This window comes from Prionailurus viverrinus, chromosome C2 (genome assembly GCF_022837055.1).
Source record: "Prionailurus viverrinus isolate Anna chromosome C2, UM_Priviv_1.0, whole genome shotgun sequence".
NCBI lineage: Eukaryota > Metazoa > Chordata > Mammalia > Carnivora > Felidae > Prionailurus > Prionailurus viverrinus.
Window position 1 is genome coordinate 24,324,253 of NC_062569.1, and position 21,225 is coordinate 24,345,477.

Below are 21,225 nucleotides of genomic sequence, written 5' to 3' on the forward strand. Positions count from 1 at the left end.
GGACAAATCAAATTTTCTATTTTAAAATGAAAATCAGGGGCGCCTGGGTGGCTCAGTCGGTTAAGCGGCCGACTTCGGCTCAGGTCACGATCTCGCGGTCCATGGGTTCGAGCCCCGCGTCGGGCTCTGTGCTGACAGCTCAGAGCCTGGAGCCTGTTTCAGATTCTGTGTCCCCCTCTCTCTGACCCTCCCCCGTTCATGCTCTGTCTCTCTCTGTCTCAAAAATAAATAAACGTTAAAAAAAATTTAAAAAAATAAAATAAAATAAAATGAAAATCAGTGGAGGGGTGCCTGGCTGGCTCAGTCAGTAGAGCATGCAACTCTTGATCTTAGGGTTGTGGGTTCAAGCCCCACGTTGGGCCTAGAGCTTACTTGAAAGAAAGAAAGGAAGTTAGGAAGGAAGGAAAGAAGAAAGGAAGAAAGGAAAGAAGACAGGCAGGAAGCAAGAAAGGAAGGAAGAAAGAATGAATGAACAAACGTTCAGAGTATGATAGAACTGTATGTAACTGGCAATGGTGGTAGGTTGGGGAGTGAGAGGTATGGGATCATTTTGATGAGCTGAGTTATCTGGTTAACCAAGGAGTAACCGATAATAGGGAAACTACTCTCAGAGGAGCTGGGTGGCAATGCTTGACCTCTAGTATGTAGTTTCAGAAAGTAGAAAGCCATTATACTGGTGCTCAGAAGACACTCAAATATTTGTTAGAAAAAACAAAAGAATGAATTTCCTCACCAATAGTTTAAGTAACTGTATAATCAGTGGCAATAAAGCAGACCTCTTAAAAACAAAATGCATGGTGTATATTGCTGACCAAACAGTAAAGGTATCCCTTTTTTAAAACATTGGTAGGCAGTTATCTTAGAAACTTTGACATCTTCAGCTTAAAGTGGCTAATAAGAAGGATTATGACCAATCTTTCTACTGTTACCAAATGAAAAGAGGCACCATGGCACTGAGCAGAAGCACACACTCAGAGGCCCTGTCGGCCACATTGGCTAAAAGACAAAACAAACAAAGAGCAGGGGAAAATAAAGCTCAGACAGCCAAACCACATAGGAAGTGGCACTGAGAGCCTGTTGATCATTTTGGTTACTTAGCGCAAACATTTCTGCTTTGCTGTGTGAGAAAGTGTTACTTCTTGAAAACTGTGTTCTTGGAACTATTTTTTTTAATTAATGTTTTTTTTATTTATTTTTGAGAGAGAGAGAGAGGGTGTGTGAGCGGGGGAAGGGCAGAGAGAGAGAGGGAGACACAGAATCTGAAGCAGGCTCCAGGCTTCAAGCTGACAGCACAGGGCCCGACGTGGGGCTCGAACTCATGAACCGTGAGATCATGACCTCAGCCGAAGTCGATGCTTAACCGACTGAGCTACCCAGGCGCCCCAAGAACTATTTGGTTTTATATCTTCAGTGTATTTTTCATATAAAACTGGGCGTGTGTGTGTGTATAACACATATATGGCTGACTTTTTTTCTTATAATTGGTCTCCACTGGTACATTTTAATTCAGTTTGCAATCCTGAGATTCAGGGACGGCAGTCAGGAGACCTTATAGTTCACAGCATAGAATGGAGGGGGTTGCACATCTTCTTCCCCAGAAGCCTCTCCCATGGTTCTCCTCCACATTTAGAGTAAGTAAGTCACCTTGCCATCTCTGTATAAATTCTATGGCAAATGACTTAGCTTGTAAGGTAAGACTGTCAATCTCACTTTAAGCCACCAAATTGCCTAATGATAAAAGCCAAATAGCTTGAATAATTATACTACTTTAGGTAATACACTCTTTTTATAAGGCACCACATGATCTAAAATCCAAGGTTTTCAATCCAGTCTGTAAAGCACCTCATTATGCCATAGGGGAAGAAAGGAAGAAATACAGCTCAGTGAATGTTATGTAGTGTTACTCATTCACTAGCATCTGCGATAAGAATTCTGTTTCTTGGAATGTATGTTTACTGAATGTCTGCTATGTTCCAGGCTTACCCTTTGCATTGTGGGAACAGAGTGGCGGATAAGACAGACAAGGTCCTGCTTTCATGGGATATACATTTTAGTGTTGGAGGGATGGGGGTGGGGTGAGACAATCAGCATGTATAGATAAAGAAGATGATTGTGGAGGGTGGTAATGGCTGTGAAGAAATAAAGCAGGGTGATAGGATAGTTAGAGGGATGGCTGTTTTAGGAACAGTGATTACAAAAGGCATCTCTGAGAAGATGACATTTGAGCTGAGATGTGAAAAATTTTTAAAAGCCAGCCCTGTGAAGATCTAGGGAAAGAATATTCCAGGCAGAGGGAACAGTTAGTGCAAAGTCCCTTCGTGAAAATATTTTGAGAAACTGAAGGGGGGCAGGTACGGCTGGAAGCAAGCGATGTAAGAGGGGAAATCTGCGAGAAAGCAGATGCCGGTCAAGCAGTCCTGCAGGCCACAGTAAGGAGTTTGGATTTTATTGCAGTTGCAATGAGAAGCCATTGGAGGATATTGAGCAGAGGTGTGATATCTAAAAAGATCATTGTGGCTGCTGTGCAGTGGGGTGAATAGAGATCCACAAGGAAGCTGGGAAAATAGCTAGGAGTCTTGTGGTATTCCAAGTTAAGTAGTGTTAGTGACTTAGACTAAAGGTGTAATAATAAAGATGGTTAGGAGTAGATAGATTGAGGATATGCACTTTATATTTGTAAATATGGGTTAGGATGTCATTATATGTAGATTTCTCACGTTCAATCAATTCCTTTCCATTTTTACTGCCCTGTGTTAAGTCCTTTTTTACCTCTTTCCTAGAGTCTCTCACTTGTTTAGTTTTCTCTTCAGATTCATTCTCTTTCTCCTCTAGTGGAATCCATGTGTTCCAGCCTTACTTTCTCAAAGCACACTTTGAGTCATGCTACTTGCCTAATCTAAAGCCTTCTATGACTCTTTGTGGTCTGCGCAAGAACAGACTTACCCAGACCCCCTAACACACAGACGGTTCTCTTTTAGAGTTTTCCAGCTCTCTCTCTGTTACTGATGTCTAGTTTAACTCTATTGTGGTCTGAGAGCAGACTTTGCATGATTTTCTCTCTGCCAAATTGCTTAAGGTGTGTTTTGTGGTCCAGAATGTGGTCTCTCTTGGTGAATGTTCCCTGTGAATTTGAGAAGATTGTGTATTCTGCTGTTGGTGGTGGAAGAAGTACATAGATATTAGTATATTCAGTAGACTTATGATGTTGAGCTCACCTATATCCTTCTGACTTTCTGCCTGCCAGATCTGTCCATTTCTGACGGAGCGTGTTGAACTTGCTAACCATGATAGTGGATTTTTAAATTTCTCATTGCAGTTTTATTAGTTTTTGCTTCACACAGTTTGATGCTCTCTTGTTTAGTGCATACATGTTAAGGATTGATATGTCTTCTTGGAGAACTGACCCCTTTATTGTTAGCTAATGCCCCTTTAAAAAAAATCTTCTAATTAGTGTTGGCATGATATATTTTTCTTCATTTATTTACTTTCAATCTAAATGTGTCTTTATATTTAAAGTTTATTTATTTTGAGAGAGAGCAAGAGCGTGCATGTGCACACATAGGGGAGGGGCAGAGAGAGAGAGAGAGAGAGAGAGAGAGAGAGCGAGCATCCCAAGCAGGCTGTGCACTGTCAGCCCAGGGCCCTGATGTGGGGCTCTATTCCATGAACCGTGAGATCATGACTTGAGCCGAATTCAAGAGTTGCTTAACCGACTGAGCCACCTAGGCACCCCTGAATGTGTGTTTATACTTAAAAGTGGGTTCCGTCTGGGCAGCATATATAGTTGCGTCCTGTTTTTGATCAACTCTGACGATCTCTTTTAGTTGGCGCATTTAGACCATTGACCTCTAAAGTGATTATTGATACACTTGGATTATTATCTATCATATTTGTTATTCTTTTCTATTTGTTACCTTGTTCTTTGTCTTTGTTCTTTGTTCTTTGTACCTTGTTCTTTGTTACCTTGTTCTTGTCCTGTTATTGTCTTCCACCCTTTTTCTACCTTTTGAAGTTTTTTTAAAAAAATTTTTTTTCAACGTTTATTTATTTTTGGGACAGAGAGAGACAGAGCATGAACGGGGGAGGGGCAGAGAGAGAGGGAGACACAGAATCGGAAACAGGCTCCAGGCTCCGAGCCATCAGCCCAGTGCCCGACGCGGGGCTCGAACTCACAGACCACGAGATCGTGACCTGGCTGAAGTCGGATGCTTAACCGACTGCGCCACCCAGGCGCCCCTACCTTTTGAAGTTTTAATTGAGCATTTTATATTATTTCATTTTCTTTCCTTTCTTAGCATACCAGTTGTACTTCTTTTACTTTTTTTAGTGGTTGCCTTAAAATTTACAATTTGCATTTGAGGTAATCCAAATCCACTTTCAAATAACACTATACCACTTCACCAACAGTGTGAGTACTTTATAATAACAGAGTAATCTTAATTCCTTCCTCCTATCCTTTGTAACACTGCTGTTATTCATTTCATTTATATATAAGCATATTCATACCTATGTTTGTATATATACACACATATAAGCATACATGGTTGGATACATTGTTGGTATTATTATGTTAAACAACTGGTATCTGTTGTATCAATTGAGAATAAGAAAACTAAAAGTTTTTTTACTTATTCCTTCTTATGTTCTTCCTTTATATTTTTTGATTTTCTGTAGTTGGAAGATGATATGCCTAGGCACAGCTCTTTGGCATTTACCCTGCCTAGTGTCCTCTGACCTTCCTGGATCTGTGGTTTTGTGTCTGACATTCATTTGGGGAATTCCTCTGTCATTATTGCTTCAAATATTTCTTCTTTTGTTGTTCTGCATCTGTTTCTAATTCTCCACCTCCTTAGATGAGACAGGATAGTTAAAGTGGACTGGAGTTGGGTATTTCCCTTCCCCTAGGTCAGTTAGGGTCTAATAATACCCCAGCAGATTAGGCTCTGGGTAACTGGTTTTCCCTGAAGGCAGATTTTGTTTAGAACAGAGTGCTATGTTCAGCATGGCTCCTTCTCCCTATCCCCCTCTTCCTGTGGGAAGCCGAGGGGATCTTTTTGTTTACTGTGGATGCCTGGTCAAGCTCTTGGAGGTGTTTGGGTGGGTGGGGGGCTTCCTATTGTCAGGTCCCTTGGAGTATTTAACTCAGAGTTGTCCACCCCAGCAGTTGGTTAAGTATAGTTCAGGTTTTCCTATCCTGCACTGGTTCCTGCCAAGGGTTTTGCTTATGAGTTGTGCTCTGATTAACTTGTGACTGCCCATATTTGCCTGTCTGTTTGCCCTGTGTCCTCCCCTCTCTTACAGATCCAAGAAGAGTTGTTGGTTTTTCAGTCTGCTCGGCTCTTTACTTGTTCTTAGGATGGAGTAGTGATGTTCAGGTTCCTTAGATGCAGAACCAGAAACCTGAAGTCCTTCTACAGTTCTGTTTTAGACCAGTGCTCTAGCATTATTGCATTATTTCCTGAGTGGGTTTTGTGCTTTCCATTTTCCATGCTTTGCATTACTTGGCTCTCCTCTGCTGGAATGCCACTCCTTCTCATTGCTCCCTTTTGGATTCCTGAAACTTCATTTTTAAAGGCCTGGGTTCATCATCACCCTGTTCATGAAGTATTTTCCAGTCTTTACAATTGGAAATAATTTGTGTCTATTCTGTGTTGTAGTAGAACTTCTTAATAACATTTTGATGACATTACTTAATTTTGTTGAGTCCTATATTTACTTAGACCTGCCAGTGTATTCAATCTGCCAGTGTATTCAATACTTTTATATTAACCTCCTCAGGGTGCCAGGCACTGGAGATGCCAGGATAAATATGGCATGGACCCTTAAGAATCTCAAAGTCTAATAGAGAAAGCAGCCACACAAAAGTTACAGTGCAATATAACTGGTGCTGTAATCGAAACAGTATGTATGAGAGCTCTGGGGTTAGCCCAGGTCTCCTCTTTCAAACCTACCGGTAGCCCCTTAGAGGGCATGGACCTAATCTTGCTTTTGTGCCACCTGCAGAGTCAAGTTGATGCTTACTAAAGGCTCATTGATTGTGAATCTTATCACTGACGATCAGTATTGCTCAATTTTAGTAGTAACAATCTTTAACATTCTTAGTCTTCAGAGACATAAGTGTGCTTTAAAAAAAATATTGTTATTAGCCTTCTAGTCCAAGTTTAAACAAGATAATTTCATCTCGTAAGCTGTGTTGTTGCCATCATTATTGAATTTGTTTGATCTGAATATGTCACTGTATTAAAATATTATCTCCTCTTCAACTAGTTTTAATATTCCTTTATTCTACTAACCCTTTTTTGCCTCAAAGCGTTTTGTATTCATTTCAATTAATTGTTCCTTATCTCAACCTAATGAGGTTGTTACTGTTCTCATTTTTATTACTGAAAAAACTGATAATCAAAAGGTAAATCAAGAAGCTTCCAATTTACAGCGTTTCTAATTCAGAGCTTGAATCGTCCATTCTGAACCAATTTTGCCATGCTTCAAAGGCTGTAACATTGAATGAAATACAGTATTATTTAAAATGATGGAAAATATTGAATTCAGAATAAAATATCCCTTCTGCATTAGATGCCAAAGAAGTCTGTTATTTGGTCTATCAAGGTCTATTCTGAAAGTGTATTTGTAGTGTATATAATATCGTTTGCAAATTAACATATTTATAAAGCTATTGCCAAATAGTATCATTTCTTCTTTGGCTGCTTTCTTCCTGTCTCTTGAATTAAAAGATTAAAATTCTTTAACTATCACTGCTATAATTTTGAGTGTATTTAAAGTTTATCTGATGGCCTGTTGGATATAGTAGTGAGCATCTTCAAGTTTTGGTCTTTTATGTTTCCGGTTACTGTAGGGTTACTGCAATAGCACCTCAGGCAGTTAGACTCAGCACTTCATTACATTCTCCACAATATGGTTAGATCTTCAAGAATTCAACTTTCTTGGGACGCCTGGGTGGCTCAGTCAGTTAAGCATCTGACTTTGGCTCAGGTCAGGTCTCTCCATTCCTGAGTTTGAGCCCTGCATTGGGCTCTGTACTGACAGCTCCTAGCCTGGAGCCTGTTTCAGATTCTGTATCTCCCTCTCTCTCTCTTCCCCTCCCCGACTTGTGTCTGTCTCTCACTCTCAAAAATAAACATTAAAGAAAAATTTAGAAAAAAATTTTTTTCTAATTTAAAAAAGAATTCGACTTTCACATTTTAGTGCTTCCTTTTGGTTATAGTTTATGTATGGATCAAGCTTTAGACGCAAATGTATATAAGTAGACTTTATCCTCTCAGTATTTTTTATGTTGTAATTTAATATTTTGCGGATTCATCCATAATTGCTAAAATTCCCTTTTTAAAACTGTAGACATGTGGTGTCCACTTTGGTAGCCACCAGGCACATGCAGCTATATAAATTTAAATTAAGTGAAATTAAAACTTAAATCTTCATACACAATAGTCATATTTCAAGTACTGATGGCTGTTGGATGTGACAACACAGATGTAGAACATTTCTGTCATAAAAAGTTTTACTGGACAGTGTTGCATAGCTAATTCATTGTTACATATTTGTGTATGATAGGAATGTCTGCATTTTATTTTTTATTCATGGTGAATTTTTAGACATGGTCTATGTTAAATACTTTTATTTCCTTCCTCTGCCGTTAAGAGTACCTCCGTGAATTTTTACCATACACAAGTCTCATCTGAATTTTTGGTTGAATTTACTTATCACCTTACATTGTAGTGGGCAGCTTGAAATTAGACTGCTTGAAAATTGTTCCTGTATTAACGACACACAGAAGTGATTTTACAAAGTGAATTTGTTGGTTTTTAAATTTTTTCTTAAAGACCATCTTCTCCAAAGTTCCCATTTTGAGAAAAATAACTGCCAGTCCTCTGGTCTGACATTGATCACTGCACGTTACAAAGTTAAGATTCCTAAATGCTGGTCTCTTTTATACAGTTTCCTCTAAGCCCATTTTTTACTTAAATAAAAAAAAAAATTCCTTAGGGGAATGAAGATCTTACAAGCAGTTTCAGAGCAGAATTGATTTTGGTTTGTGTTAATGCAGACAATCTGCCCAGTGTTAAAATGTTAAAGAGAAAAAAAAAAAAAACACACAAGCTGCCATATTCGTGTGATCACACCAAAATAGCAGCTTGTATTTATATTTTCAGTCTCCTCGAGGTGGACTGCAGGCACACATGAATGAGTGGATGTAGTTGGTGTTGTGTTGTGATTTTATTTAATGCAGGCAAAGTACATGCTTGTGCATGCACGACCAGCCCTCACATATGCACTTGTTCACAGCCGGGGAAGTGGAAACTACAACACAAGCCGCTCTCTAAGAGTTGTCGGCAACCTGTGTGTGTGTTTCTTAAATATTAAAGAGGGGAAAAACAGATTTTCAGGAATACGAGAAACCATTCTCCTTGTCAAATGGCCTGTAGTCCTGCCTCATTTGACAACATTTAAGGTAAAAACAAAATATTTTATTGTTATTATAGTTGCATATACATATTTAGAAGTCTGTGTTTTCCTTTACCGCTCCTGTTTTTAACATGTATCTTTCCCATTTCTGTTTCATTTAGGCGTGCAGATTCTTACCACACGTTTATTCTAATTTATGGGATTTTTTTTTTTAATTTGAAAACAATTCTTTAGTACTTGAGTGAAAACGTTAGATGTATTTGCTGCGGGTCGCACCATCATCGTGCTTTGGTCAGCTTCCTGATGCCCCTGACCTTTGGACTTCGGGAGCAGTGCTACATGCAGCAGCGGTTACAGATCTAGCACCACGGGCTCTCGACCACAAGCGGTTTTGCTTTTGAGATCCTCCTTGTTTTACATTGAGCCAGTTTTTTCAGCACTGTCTGTGGTTGTGGGTTCACATACTAATCGTCAGAGGGTTCAGAAGTCAAGTCTGGTGGGTGGTCAAGAAAAAATTCATCCTAAAATATTCCTACTAGGCACAACCTGTTTAGTAGTGTAACGTAATCTTTTCAGAACTTAAATGCAGGTTCAGAATTGAAGCTCCACTGGTACTTTAGGGGTAGATGCTTTGAATTGCTTTAAAATGTTTTAATTATTGAAAAGCTGCAAAATCAAGTCTGTATTTTCAGTTGTGACAGACTCTTACATGTAAAGTGCACACATCTATCCACCTGTATATTTTTTTCCTAATTTTTCACCTTTATGGTATAAGTAGAAAGTTCTTTATTTTTGTTTTTTTTTTGAGGCAGGGAGGCAGTGAGGTAGAGGGCTTGCTATGTAACTCAGAGCACTGGAGAACTAGACAGAAACTGTGATGAAAATGTCTAATTAGATGGTGACACCTACCATCTCCTGAAACTCCAGCCCTACCCGCCTTTTCCCCACTATGCGTTCTTTCATATTTCCTGTCCTCTAACCCTTCTGCTTCATCATCTCACTTGTGTGGTGATTTCAGATCCCTACCTTCCATCTAAGACTCTCAGAGATTTTCTGCTATCCTCTTGGGCTGGATTCTGCCTGTTGTCATCACAACAGATTTCTACACCCCCCCCCCTTTCCTTTTTAAAATCAGTGTTCACCTTCAGTTTATGGCCTGTGGAAACTGTACGTTGCTCTTGTCTTTATTAATTGCAGAAACAATGACACAACTCTGGCCCGGCCTTTCTTAGGCTTCACCTTCCCACCTCTAGTCCCTGAGTCCATAGATTTCATTTTTTATCTTTCATTGGCTTGTTTATAGGTTTGTGGGTTCAGTAACTCATTCAACAAATACTACTTGGGAAATTACTGTGTCCTTGGGAAATTACTGCTGCTGTCCTAGAAGTTGAAGGCCCTGATAAAGAAAATAATGCCTGTTTTGTTCTTTTACCAGTCATGTACATTTCATTGTAATTATCTTTCTTTAAAAATATCTGTCAGATGTCTATTATCTGTACTAGATTTTCTTGAGTGCTTAGTTCTTATGCTTTGTGTCTTATATTTTGTATGTTTCTTCAGTGCTTCATTCTTATGCTTTGTATCTGGCTCTCATAATAGGCATTTGTGTTATCAGTAGTCCCCTAATTAAATCTTTTTATTTTGCAAATCTGGAAAGTTGAAACTAAGAAAAACTAGGACTTAGGAAAGTATAATTTGTTAATGGCCAAAATGGAAATAATACCTAGGACTCCTAGTCTTTCCATACCTCTGTAATATTTTATGTTAATGTTGTTTGCCTAGACTTAACACTTTCTCAATTCAAGAAACATTAAGTGAATACCTTTTATATGCAGAGCACTCTGTGGAGCGAACAGGAGATGGAAACATAGGTGAGTTATATAAATCTTCCTCAGAAAGAGGTGGAGATTAAATCAATGCAGTTTGTACCCTCTGGGCGTATATACTCTAATGCAGAGTTCCTCAAGGCTGGGAGCACTGACCTTCTGGGCCAATTCTTTGTTGTGAGAGGCACTCATGCACGGTGTGGGACGTGCAGCACCATCCCTGACCTCTCACTGCTGAAGGCTCTGTAAGGCCTGGTGTTAAATCTTTATAGGGCCTCAGGGTGTCCTGTCTCACAGAAGGGTTCTCTGAGGCACCACTTTAGAGCTTTCTGAGTTCTTAACAAAAGATTTTACACTGACTCCCTCGGTTTCATCTTTAGACTTTTTTTTTTTTTTTCAAACTGTGTTTTAGATTTGATCTTTGCCCAGAAGCACTTTCTTTTAAATTTTTTTTTTTTTCAACGTTTATTTATTTTTGGGACAGAGAGAGACAGAGCATGAACGGGGGAGGGGCAGAGAGAGAGGGAGACACAGAATCGGAAACAGGCTCCGGGCTCCGAGCCATCAGCCCAGAGCCTGACGTGGGGCTCGAACTCACGGACCGCGAGATCGTGACCTGGCTGAAGTCGGACGCTTAACCGACTGCGCCACCCAGGCGCCCCATAGAAGCACTTTCTTAATGTTAGCATTATTTGCTGGATAAAGAGGCTGAGAATGAGAAGTTTTATTTTCAAACCCAGCAAGTCCTAGAACCTTTATGTTTAGCAATTCTCTCTTTTGCTTCTCTCCTCTTTCATTCTACCACAAGCAACAAATATAAATCAAGCAGCACCTTCAACACTCTGCCTGGATAGCTCCTTAGCTAGGTTACCCAGTTTATGTGGTACATTTTCAATTTTCCATATAACTAGAGGCTGCCATGTTGCTGCTACACAATAAGGAACCTTCTTCCTCCATTTTTCCTATAATTTTTTCCTTACTTTCATTTAAGCTTCACTGGAAGCCTCCTCATGGGCTCTCTTTTGCTAGCAGCCTTTTTCACAACCTTTAATCTTTCACTGGTGCTATATCCAAAGTCCTTCCAGCTTCTGTCCAATCCCATAGACACTCCTACCATGTATTTTATAGTTTTTAATAACATCCCAGAATCAGGTATCAAAACCTATATTAGTTATCAATTGCTGCATAATATGTCAACCAAAACCTAGTGACTTGAAACAATGATCATTTATTTCATAGTTGCTGCACATAAGCAATTTAGAACAGCTTAGCCAGAAGGTTCTGGGTTGGGAGTCTTATGAGTTTGCAGCCAGATATCAAGTGGAGCTGCAGTCATCTGAAGGCTTGACTAAGGCTGGGGGATCCATATTGGTTCCTCTCCATGTGGATCTTTCCATGAGACTGCTTACGTGTCTTTCTCCAGAGAAGACTTCTCCCAGAGCAAGCAATCCACGAAGGAGGATGTTCTAAAGAATTTGCAAATGTCTTTTTAAAGCCATTGCACTCCACAGGTAGCTTCCCAGGCCTCCTGGATGGCCTTTTTCCTCCTATCCACATGGAAGAGGAAATGTACATGGGGCCTGACTGAAGCGGACGTGACGGTTGAATTTTGTGGTCAGTCGTACATCATTTCCACTCTCATTTCATTGGTTAGCACTCAGTCACATGTCTACAGCTAAACTGAGAAAGAAGCTGGGAAATTAAATCCAGCTGTGTGCCTGGAAAGACGAGAAAGCAGATTTGGTTGAGTAAGGAAAGTGGTGCAATCATCAACCAAAACATGGAGCACAGGAAGAAAAAGTATGCCTGCTTTCATTCTGTGTGAAATTGCTCCTCTTCATGGTTTTTGCCTGATTTTCCACTTTTTCTCTAATAAAACAATAAACCAGAAGAAGGTATTATCGTTATTTTGGTGTTTAATAGTATTCGAGGGAGTTTCCATCAGCTCATTTTAAGTTTTGGATGAATGCTTGTTTTGAAATTCTGTTCTTGAAGTATGGGCATAACACCAGTTATTGTTCCTTCAAGTCCTTCTGTGCTTCTCTGTCCTACTGCATGATTATAAACCTTCACCAAGGGCTTTGTTTTTTCCCCTGGGGCATCTTATTGAATACTTGCATCTTCAGTAATTCATCTGGGCCCAATGCTTTGTCTGTTTTAATACTTCTAATTACCTAATTATGTACTATAATGCGGTGACAAAGCCCTTTATCATTTCACTCTTTTCTTAACCCTTTTTTTGCTTAGAAAATACATATATTTTTTTGTCTTTTTGTTGTCTGAGGAACTCTTCATTATGGATTGCCCAGAAATTTGCCTGGCTTCTCTTTATTGTCTGTGTGTAATATGACAGACCATTGATTGCCCTGTTGAGTGTCTTTCTACTTATCTTACATCAGCCACCTGGGTTCCTGGTTATTGGGGCTCTGAAGCTGGTGTGTAGCTGTTCCTCCTCCCTCACTTGATTCCTTCCCATATACTGCAGTCACATGAGAAGATACCCAAAAGGCATGTAGAATAGTCTGGTTGTTGTAAGTTACTTTTTTGACAGAATTAGTGACTTTTCTGTCGTTCATGGATCTTAGATGTCCACAACAAGTATCCACGAACTAATGTAATGGGAGTCAACAGGATTTTTCAAAATTTTGCTGACCTTACTTGATTGAGGATAAGTAAATATTGATGAAGGGAAATTTTTCATATATATGGGTTTTACGTAATAAAGGAGGATAAAATGATAGAATTATAGTTTTACTATTTACAATCTCTAATGAATTAATAGGTCTAGGCAATGATCAACAATGGTTGCTAGCATCATAAAAAGAAAGAAGCTGATATGTGCATCCTGATGGAGGTACGCAGTACAAGCCGTACGAGAGATCTATTGCTGCATCGTAAACCACCCCGAAGCTTAAAACAACAGAACTTACTTTGTAGATGAATCTAGTACGTGGGCAGGGCTGAGCCGGAGAGTTTGACTCTGTTCCACATAATGTTGGCCAGACCTGCTTAAAAGTTAGGGGCTGGAATCGTTCGAAGGCTTGTTCACTCCCCTGTTTGGCTATTGAAGTTGGCTCTCAGGGGAGACCTTCTCTGCAGCTGTGACCAGAACACCTCCACAAGGCCCTCCCACGTAGCTACTTGACTTAGGAGAAGCATGGTGTCTGAGTTCCAAGGATGGGTCCAGACAGAGAGCCAGACAGAAGTTGTGTGACAGCATCACTTTGTGAGAAGCTAGTCACTAAGGTCAGTACATATTCAGATGGAGAAGAGTTCGATTCCTCCACCTTTTCATAAGAGAAGTGTCAAAAAATTTGTTAACATGTATGAAAACCATCAATACCACCCATGAAGAATTTTGTTGAAAATTGAACTTGAATTTGATGAAGTCTGTAGACCTAACTACCAGTTTATAAGATATATAGGAGGAGGAGGAGACGTGTTAAATAACAAGATAGAGGAACAATAAGTAAAATTCAGAATGTGGGAAGTTTCTACAGGATAAGTAACCTGGCTTCTTTAACAAATACATTGGAGAGAGACAGACAGGCGGGGGGGGGGGGGGGGGAATAAATCTATAAAGTAAAAAATATCTAAAGAGATACATCAACAAATTGTAGTGTGTGGACATTTCTTGGATTGTGACTTTGAACAAACTGAAAAAAATTAGGGAAATTTGCACATTGCCTGGATATTTGATTTAATTAATGGATTATTACTTTTATGAGTTGTGGTATCAGAATGGTACGTGGTTATGTGTTTAGAAAGCCCTTATCTTTTAGAGATACATACTGTGGTATTTATAGATGTGGCATCTCAGATTTGTTTCAAAATGCAGAATTGAAGGAGGAATATATATGAAACAAGAGTTGATTGGCAATGAAAGTGAGTGATGGGTATATCGAGTCTACTATGGTCTGTTCTCTAGAAATGTTTGAGTTTTCTATAATAAAGGGTCTTTTAAGTCTTATAATGAAAACTAGAGTGCCTACGAATTTTGGGTTATTTCAAAATGCAGAACAAAACACACACACCAAAGTTTTATATCTCTTGGTATTAATTTTTAGTATGTAAAATTTGTCTGATTATAAGTTCCTTTACACATCTTGAGAGAGAAACTGCTTTATTTTAAATTTGATCACTTAAGTTAGAACTGAAATACTTTTTTTCATCAAGAAAACTCTTAGAGTCCCTTGGAGAGCCCTCATTTCTCCAGGCTTCCGGCTTGGGGTGTCCCCATTCCCCTCAGTGGGACACCTGGCTCCCATCTTGGCCTTCCCTCCCTGGCTAGGGGGTGGAGGCGATGGGCCTGGGACGGCCAAGCCTGGCCAGGTTGACCCTTGGACCTTGCAGAGCTTCCAAGGCCCTCCTGGTGATTCAGGAATCCTGGGTGTTGGTCCAGGCTCTGAGGTGTGAGGGATTCCTCCATGCCCCGCCCCACCATTTGAGTTCTGGGTAGGATGGCTACTATGGACATCAGGTTGGAGTGGGGCTTGTGCCCCCGTGCCCCAAGGTGGCCTAGAGACCTCCCAGGTGGAGGGCGAGTGGGGAGCTGGGGTGGAGAGAAACTCCAGTGGCGGGGGGCCTCCCCCAGCCCTGCGCTGCCCCACCTGAGGCTGTGAAGCCAGAAAAGGAGAAACTGGAGTAAAATCCTGAAGAGTCCCAGGACATCAGAGCTCTGCAGAAAGACCTGTAATGACTCGCCAAGCTCCTGAAACAGAAGAGGATCGCTCCGGGATGTATTTAGGCCGATGTGGGGCTCACCCTGAGGGTTCTCTTTGGGAAGGTGTTTAGCCAAATGACCATCTGTTGTTTTGAGGCTCTGCAGCTCAGTTTTAAGAACTTGTAATCCGTGTCCTGTGCTGCAGAAGTAGGAGGACGAAGCTGACAATCATGAAAATCTGCAGGAGATAGGCAGAGCAGAGGCCCTTGTGCAGGCTCCAAAGAGTGAGTGAACAAGTATGAAGAACTGAGGGACAGTCAGCCTGGAGGACGTGCTCCTGCAGTTCCCGAAACCCACCCTGCGGCAGATGAGCCACACAGCCCAGCAGCTTGGGCTGGAGAGGGATGTGCTCCGAGTGTGTTTCTGCAACCCTCGCCAGAAGGGCAAACGTCCAAGCAGTGACTGTTCGCTGGGAGAAGATCCTGAGGCTGCCGGGTCCCCTTTCTCAGGGGCACCGGCATGCTTTCTTCTGGCACCAGGGCCACATTTTGGTACCCCAGGCTACAGGGGCCCTCACTTCACTACCCTGTACTCCTCATTTCCTTTCCCTCTGTGTCTGTCACCACCCTGGGCTCTCCCATGCATTCAAACTGTAGTGCCTGCCCTTCCCAGAAATGGGGGGGGGGGGGGGACTAGGAAGATAACCCGGGGTTTGTACCAGGGCTTTGGGATTACATTCTACATTCACTGAGAATGGATTTGGGAACACAAAGGGTGTGTGGGTAGAGGGTTTGGGGGGGAACTGGTTGGAGGGAAGGTAAAGTTCAAGGATGCTCTTGTTTTTAATCCTCACATCACTCATCACTTTTTTTTTTTTTTTTAACATTTATATATTTTTGAGACACAGAGTGAGACAGAGCACAGGAGGGGCAGGGGTGTGGGGTCAGTACACAGAACCCAAAGCAGGCTCCAGGCTCTGAACTGTCAGCACAGAGCCCGACGTGGGGCTCGAACTCACCGACCGTGAGATCATGACCTGAGCCGAAGTCAGATGCTTAAACTGACTGAGCCACCCAGGCACCCCTCTCATCACTTTGTTTTTAAAGAAGTCTGGGATACAGTTTAAAAAAAAAATTTTTTTTTTTTGCAATATTGTCTAAATTTCATCATGGAACATGTTACTATGACTTTCTCTTTGGTTTTATCTATACCAGAGTTCCACTCTCACTTATTTCTATTTCCTTCCCATTTCCTGGGCAGATTTGGAAATTACTTCTCTTGGACTTCCATTTTCTGATAATAACATAACTTATCCTCAGTCCCTATTTAGTGTGAATTTTTTTCCCTTTTATTTGCTTATCAGATATTTGGCTTGAACTAATCTATAAACTTCTACAGTTTTAATTCTTTTTTTTTTTTTTTTTTTAATGTTTATTTATTTTAGAGACAGAGCACAAGCAGGGCCAGGGCAGAGTGAGAGGGAGACAGAATCTGAAACAGGCTCCAGGCTCTGAGCTGTCAGCGCAGAGCCTGATGCGGGGCTTGAACTCACCATCCGTGAGATCATGTCCTGAGCCGAAGCCGGACGCTCAACTGACTGAGCCACCCAGGCGCCCCTAGAGTTTTAATTCTTAAGTTGGTTTTTCTACCTTATCTTTACTAAAGTTACTACCATTTCCTTTTTTTTCCCCCATGATAAAAGGCCCACCTTGAGCCTGTATTCTGTGATTTTTATTATTGTTTCAAAAGTAAATTTGCCTTTCCAATGATATTTGGGTTAGAATGGTATTCAAATTGCTTTCCTATCCTGATCAACACCAGGTGGCATGGGGTAAAAGAAAGCATAGAAGTGTAATGAATGGCAGGGAAGCTATTTTGAAACTTAAACCATATCATCAAAAACTGATTATTACTATTCCTAGAAAAGCTACTCACTGTACTTTTCTCCCTCTTATTTCTGATTCCTATAGATGGTATGTTATGTCTTCTGGTTTGAAGCCTGACAAAACAATCAAATATTTGTTGTGGGAAATATATTACTATTGAGGTGTATTCATCAGCCTTTTGAGCTAGGTTCTTCTTGGTAACTCTGAACTCATGGAATTTTACCTAAATATGTTTATTTGGCCTATTTATAATTGATGAGTGAAGCGGATGGAAAGTACTGCTCCCCTAACTGCCCAGTAATGTGGGGGCAGGTATTAATCATGGTGTCTCAGAATCCTTACCTGTGACCTTCTGAGTTAGACTAGATAATCTCCAAAGACTTATTGAGCTTAAATCTTCTCTGAATAGAAGTTCTTTTTCGAACTTCTTAAATAGCGTAAACTTTTATATCTTTTAAAAAACTTTTCTGTATCTCTCTACGTTACTTATTTGGTGCTATGAAACCCATCAGAATTTAGAGAACAAGTCACACTTTTCTGAAAAAGAGGGTATCGCGAAACTTCATAAATTGGCACTTTAGGATTGTAGATCGTGTGCTGTTGCGTAGATATGCTGTGTCTGCCTAATACACATTTTTAGTTGATTGGGTATTTGCTAAAAGTGGGTAATTTAAATTATCTACCTGCAATTTAATTCTTGTAGCTCTCTTGTTTTTAATCTTGCAAGTGGTTAGTATGCATTTAAATGAAACTATGAATCGGTATGTAATATAATTTACATTTTTAGTAGTTAGGTATTAAACTCTTACTATATAGTTCATAGGTATTTGTTACAAAGTGAGTTTTTAGTACTTTCTTGCACAATCACTTCAGATTGCATCAGCTACACAGAATGTGGTTGTGCCATTGTGTATGGTAAATTTCCAAAGATGAGTTAAGGGAGGGGACATGCAAAATTGGGAAGCCATATGATCTAAGTCATGGGGCAGGAAGCCTTCTTTGAAGACATGGCTAGGATGGTAACTAGGCTTACTGTGGTGATCATTTCACAGTATATATAAATACTGTATCATTATGTTTTACACCTGAAACTAATATAATGTTGTATGTCAATTATACCTCAAATTAAAAAACAAAGGGCAGATTTAAGTCCTCTAATGAGGAAGAAGGGGAAATAATTTCACTTCTCAGAAGGATTAATCTGTTTTTACCTTAGTGACTAAGTTTTCCCAAGAAATTTCTCTTTAGCAATTTATTTTAACTACTTACATGTCTTTCATCCTGATTACTTTAATTTGGGATATTTGACTTCTGTCCCACAGAAGTCATTTAAAAAGTGCTTGTGTTTCTTTCCTACATCAGTGCATTTGACACCTTTCTGGAACCCCTGTGGCTTTTATGAAACAACATTCTTGCCCTGAATCTACTTCCAGGTTAAGTTTTCTCTTCTTTAGGAGCTAAGGTCACTTGCACCTAGTCACACTTCCTTGCCTGAGTAGGCACTGTCCAGAGGGGTCATCAAATTCAGATTTAGGCAGGGATGTGAGGTAATCTGGCTCCCCACCATGGGTTTGTTTTATTACTGGCATCCAAAAAAGAGGCTTCCTTTCTGCAAGAAAGAAAACCAAATATATGTGTCTGGGGACAATTGCACATCAAAGGGAATTTCAAGCAAAAGTCACACAAACGGATGAAGATAAGACAGGCTTTAATTTATTAGAAAAACTAGGACCGGAAATGAGATGCTTCACAAACCACTAGTAGAGTTAACCCAGGAACCCAGCCTGGACTGGGGAGAAAGTTGTAACTCTCACAGGGAGGCAGAAAAGGATCAGGATGAAGCATAAAACAGCTGAAGTCTCCTGGAAAAGGCAGTAAGCCATTATAATATGAAGTAAAACAACCAGTTCTGCTCTTTAGAGGAGGCATTAAGGAGTATTTTTCTGTCTTGATGATGCCCTGTGCCTCCATATCTTGGGTACTCTTCCTCTTCAGCCTCTTTCCTGTCCCTCTTCTGCTCTAGTTCCAAAGCCACCTAATTCACTTCTTTACCACCTGAAGTACCAGTACTCAGAGACTAATGATCACCTCTATTCCTGCACATTTACTGCTTGCCAGGCACTGTTCCTGGTGCTTTAATGTTATCTCATCGTGGTCACAAGATCAGCATTACTATCCCCACTTAATAGGTGAGGCAGTTAAGCAATCACTTACTCAAGATTATATGCGCAGTAGTTATGCAACCTGAATTTGAACGCAGGCTTTTCTTCTCAGGTTTGTTATTTCTCCCCTTCACTTCATTATAATGCCCTCTTGTTCCTTCCTGTAATCTCTCCTCCTTCAAGGCTTATTCCCACTTAAAGTTACTCAGATACTGTTTTCTTTGTTACTTAAATATTCAGAAATGTAGAGTCACTCGGTTGTTTGTCTTCGTTTGTAAATTCAGCATTCAGAGCTCTTTCCGGACCTGCCCACCTCTTCTTCTGTCTTGTTGTCCTTCTCTCAGCTGGCAGTGCTTCATGGAAGTACTTTTCTTTCTCATTACTGATTACCATACTGTGCTGTACACGTGGAATACTCACTGCTTTGTGTGCCTTCATCTGTCCTTCTGATCTGCTTCTCTTTCCCACTGATAGTCCATCTTCCTCCTCTCCTACAAATCTTTGTTCAAATCTTTTGTGCTTGAACCTATTTGACTGTTAACTCCTAGGTGATGTAATTTCTTCCCTTATATATTCATTGTGTATTATTGCTATGTATCTGTTCTTTGGAGTGTGCGGTTGTATATTCTTTCATTAAAAACAACAGTGTAGGCTCCTTCCAAGTGGATACTGTGCCCTTTTTCTGTTTGACATTACCTCAGAGCACCTGGGAGAGGTTTTGATCCAGAGAACATTTAAACAATACTGACTGACTTGTTCCATTTGAAGTCTACATTTTAATCAGACAAAACTAACAGGGTGGTCATGTATAATAATTTAAATCCTGATATTTGCATTAAAAAAAAAGATACTGATTTCTTCAAAAAGCTGATACATCCAAAATTACATTCTAGTCCTAAAAACCAAATGGGCCCAAAGGCTAGGATTCATTTTGCTTAAGAACTGTTGTATCCACTGTGTGAGGACTTGAAGCATATGGAGACATTTGAAATATTTAGGTGTTGAAAGGTATCGTTTCCCTCTGTATCATTTCTCATCCTTTGTTCCTTAACATTGTCAGTCTCACCAGTGGCGTAAGTTAGTTGCATGGCAAATACACGCTTGTACTAACACATAAAGTAATCCTTGATGCCTCTTAGAGATGAGAGTTTGAGGGTATTTCTTGGAATTGTGCTAGTCAGTTTTAATCCTGTGTTTTCTTTCTTCAGGTTTCCTGAAATGCAGTTTTTCCAACAAGAAAATGTGAGAAAAATTCTTACAGATGTTCTTTTCTGTTATGCTAGAGAAAACGAGCAGTTGCTTTATAAACAGGTAATGAAAATATCGTACAGGTGGCATCCATTGACTCAAAATTTTCTATACAGCTTGACAAATGATAGAGCAATAATGTAGCCTTTATTGTATCCAAAGTTGTATCATAATAGTAAAGCAATCAGAGAGCTGCTTGTCAGCTGCATGGTGAGAAAAGTAAGCTCATTGAAGCACATATGCTTCTTCCTTATTATAAGACATTCCACCAAATTGTCTTCTGTAAGGCGTTCAATCTTTTCTTTCAACTTTTGGGAGTTTGTTTATAAACAGCACCTTTGAAGCCAATCTAGTAATAAAACTTTTCAGAATTGTATATATAAATAGTGGTTATAAATATGTGACCTGCTGTGTAAAAAATAATCAAGTGTCCTTCCAGTCTTTAAAAGTTACTGGTAATACGACTTCAGAAAGTTCCTGTAAATTTTTGGAAATTTATGATACTCTTTGTTATCCAGGTATCTGATTCATCCCCCATTACTAAAGGACAGAAGATTGTTGGGTTATGTTTTGCTCTCACTGAAATGTGAATTAGTTACTTAATATATAAAGAAGTATCTAGGTTTGTACTTAAGCTGATGGTGTTCCAATAAAAATACACAAAGTTGGATATTTTTATGTATTCTCAAAATGTATAGTAAGTGGGAAGTCAAACCAAATTAATAAATTCTCTAGCAGTCAAAAGTTATGATGTATGTTCAACTGATAATCACTTAACTTTAGTGTAATAAAACAGAAAACACTGTATGATTAGAGCAATGTGTCTATTTAAAAAATTTTTTAATTTTTTTTTTAATGTTTATTTTTAAGAGGGGAGAGACAGGGCACAAACAGGGGAGAGGCAGAGACAGAGGGAGACACAGAATCCGAAACAGGTTCCAGGCTCTGAGCTGTCAACACAGAGCTCGATGAGGGGCTCAAACCCACAAACTATGATGAGATGATGACCTGAGCCAGAG

The 21,225-nt window shown here is 39.9% G+C and overlaps 1 protein-coding gene and 1 pseudogene across 6 annotated transcripts in view; both read left to right on the forward strand.

Annotated features, from left to right (window-relative positions):
- TBC1D5 (TBC1 domain family member 5) overlaps positions 1-21,225 on the forward strand; it is a 583,027-nt gene that overhangs the window by 336,732 nt on the left and 225,070 nt on the right. For 4 of the 6 annotated variants that reach the window (XM_047875577.1, XM_047875576.1, XM_047875580.1 and 1 more), the window contains 2 exons: positions 10,257-10,292; positions 20,167-20,269. In XM_047875577.1, coding sequence (XP_047731533.1) covers positions 10,257-10,292; positions 20,167-20,269 — 139 coding nt within the window. The remainder of the gene's footprint in view (positions 1-10,256; positions 10,293-20,166; positions 20,270-21,225) is intronic. The other 2 variants (XM_047875579.1, XM_047875581.1) reach the window with 1 other exon arrangement.
- On the forward strand, positions 10,338-18,935 carry LOC125175045 (POU domain, class 5, transcription factor 1-like; annotated as a pseudogene).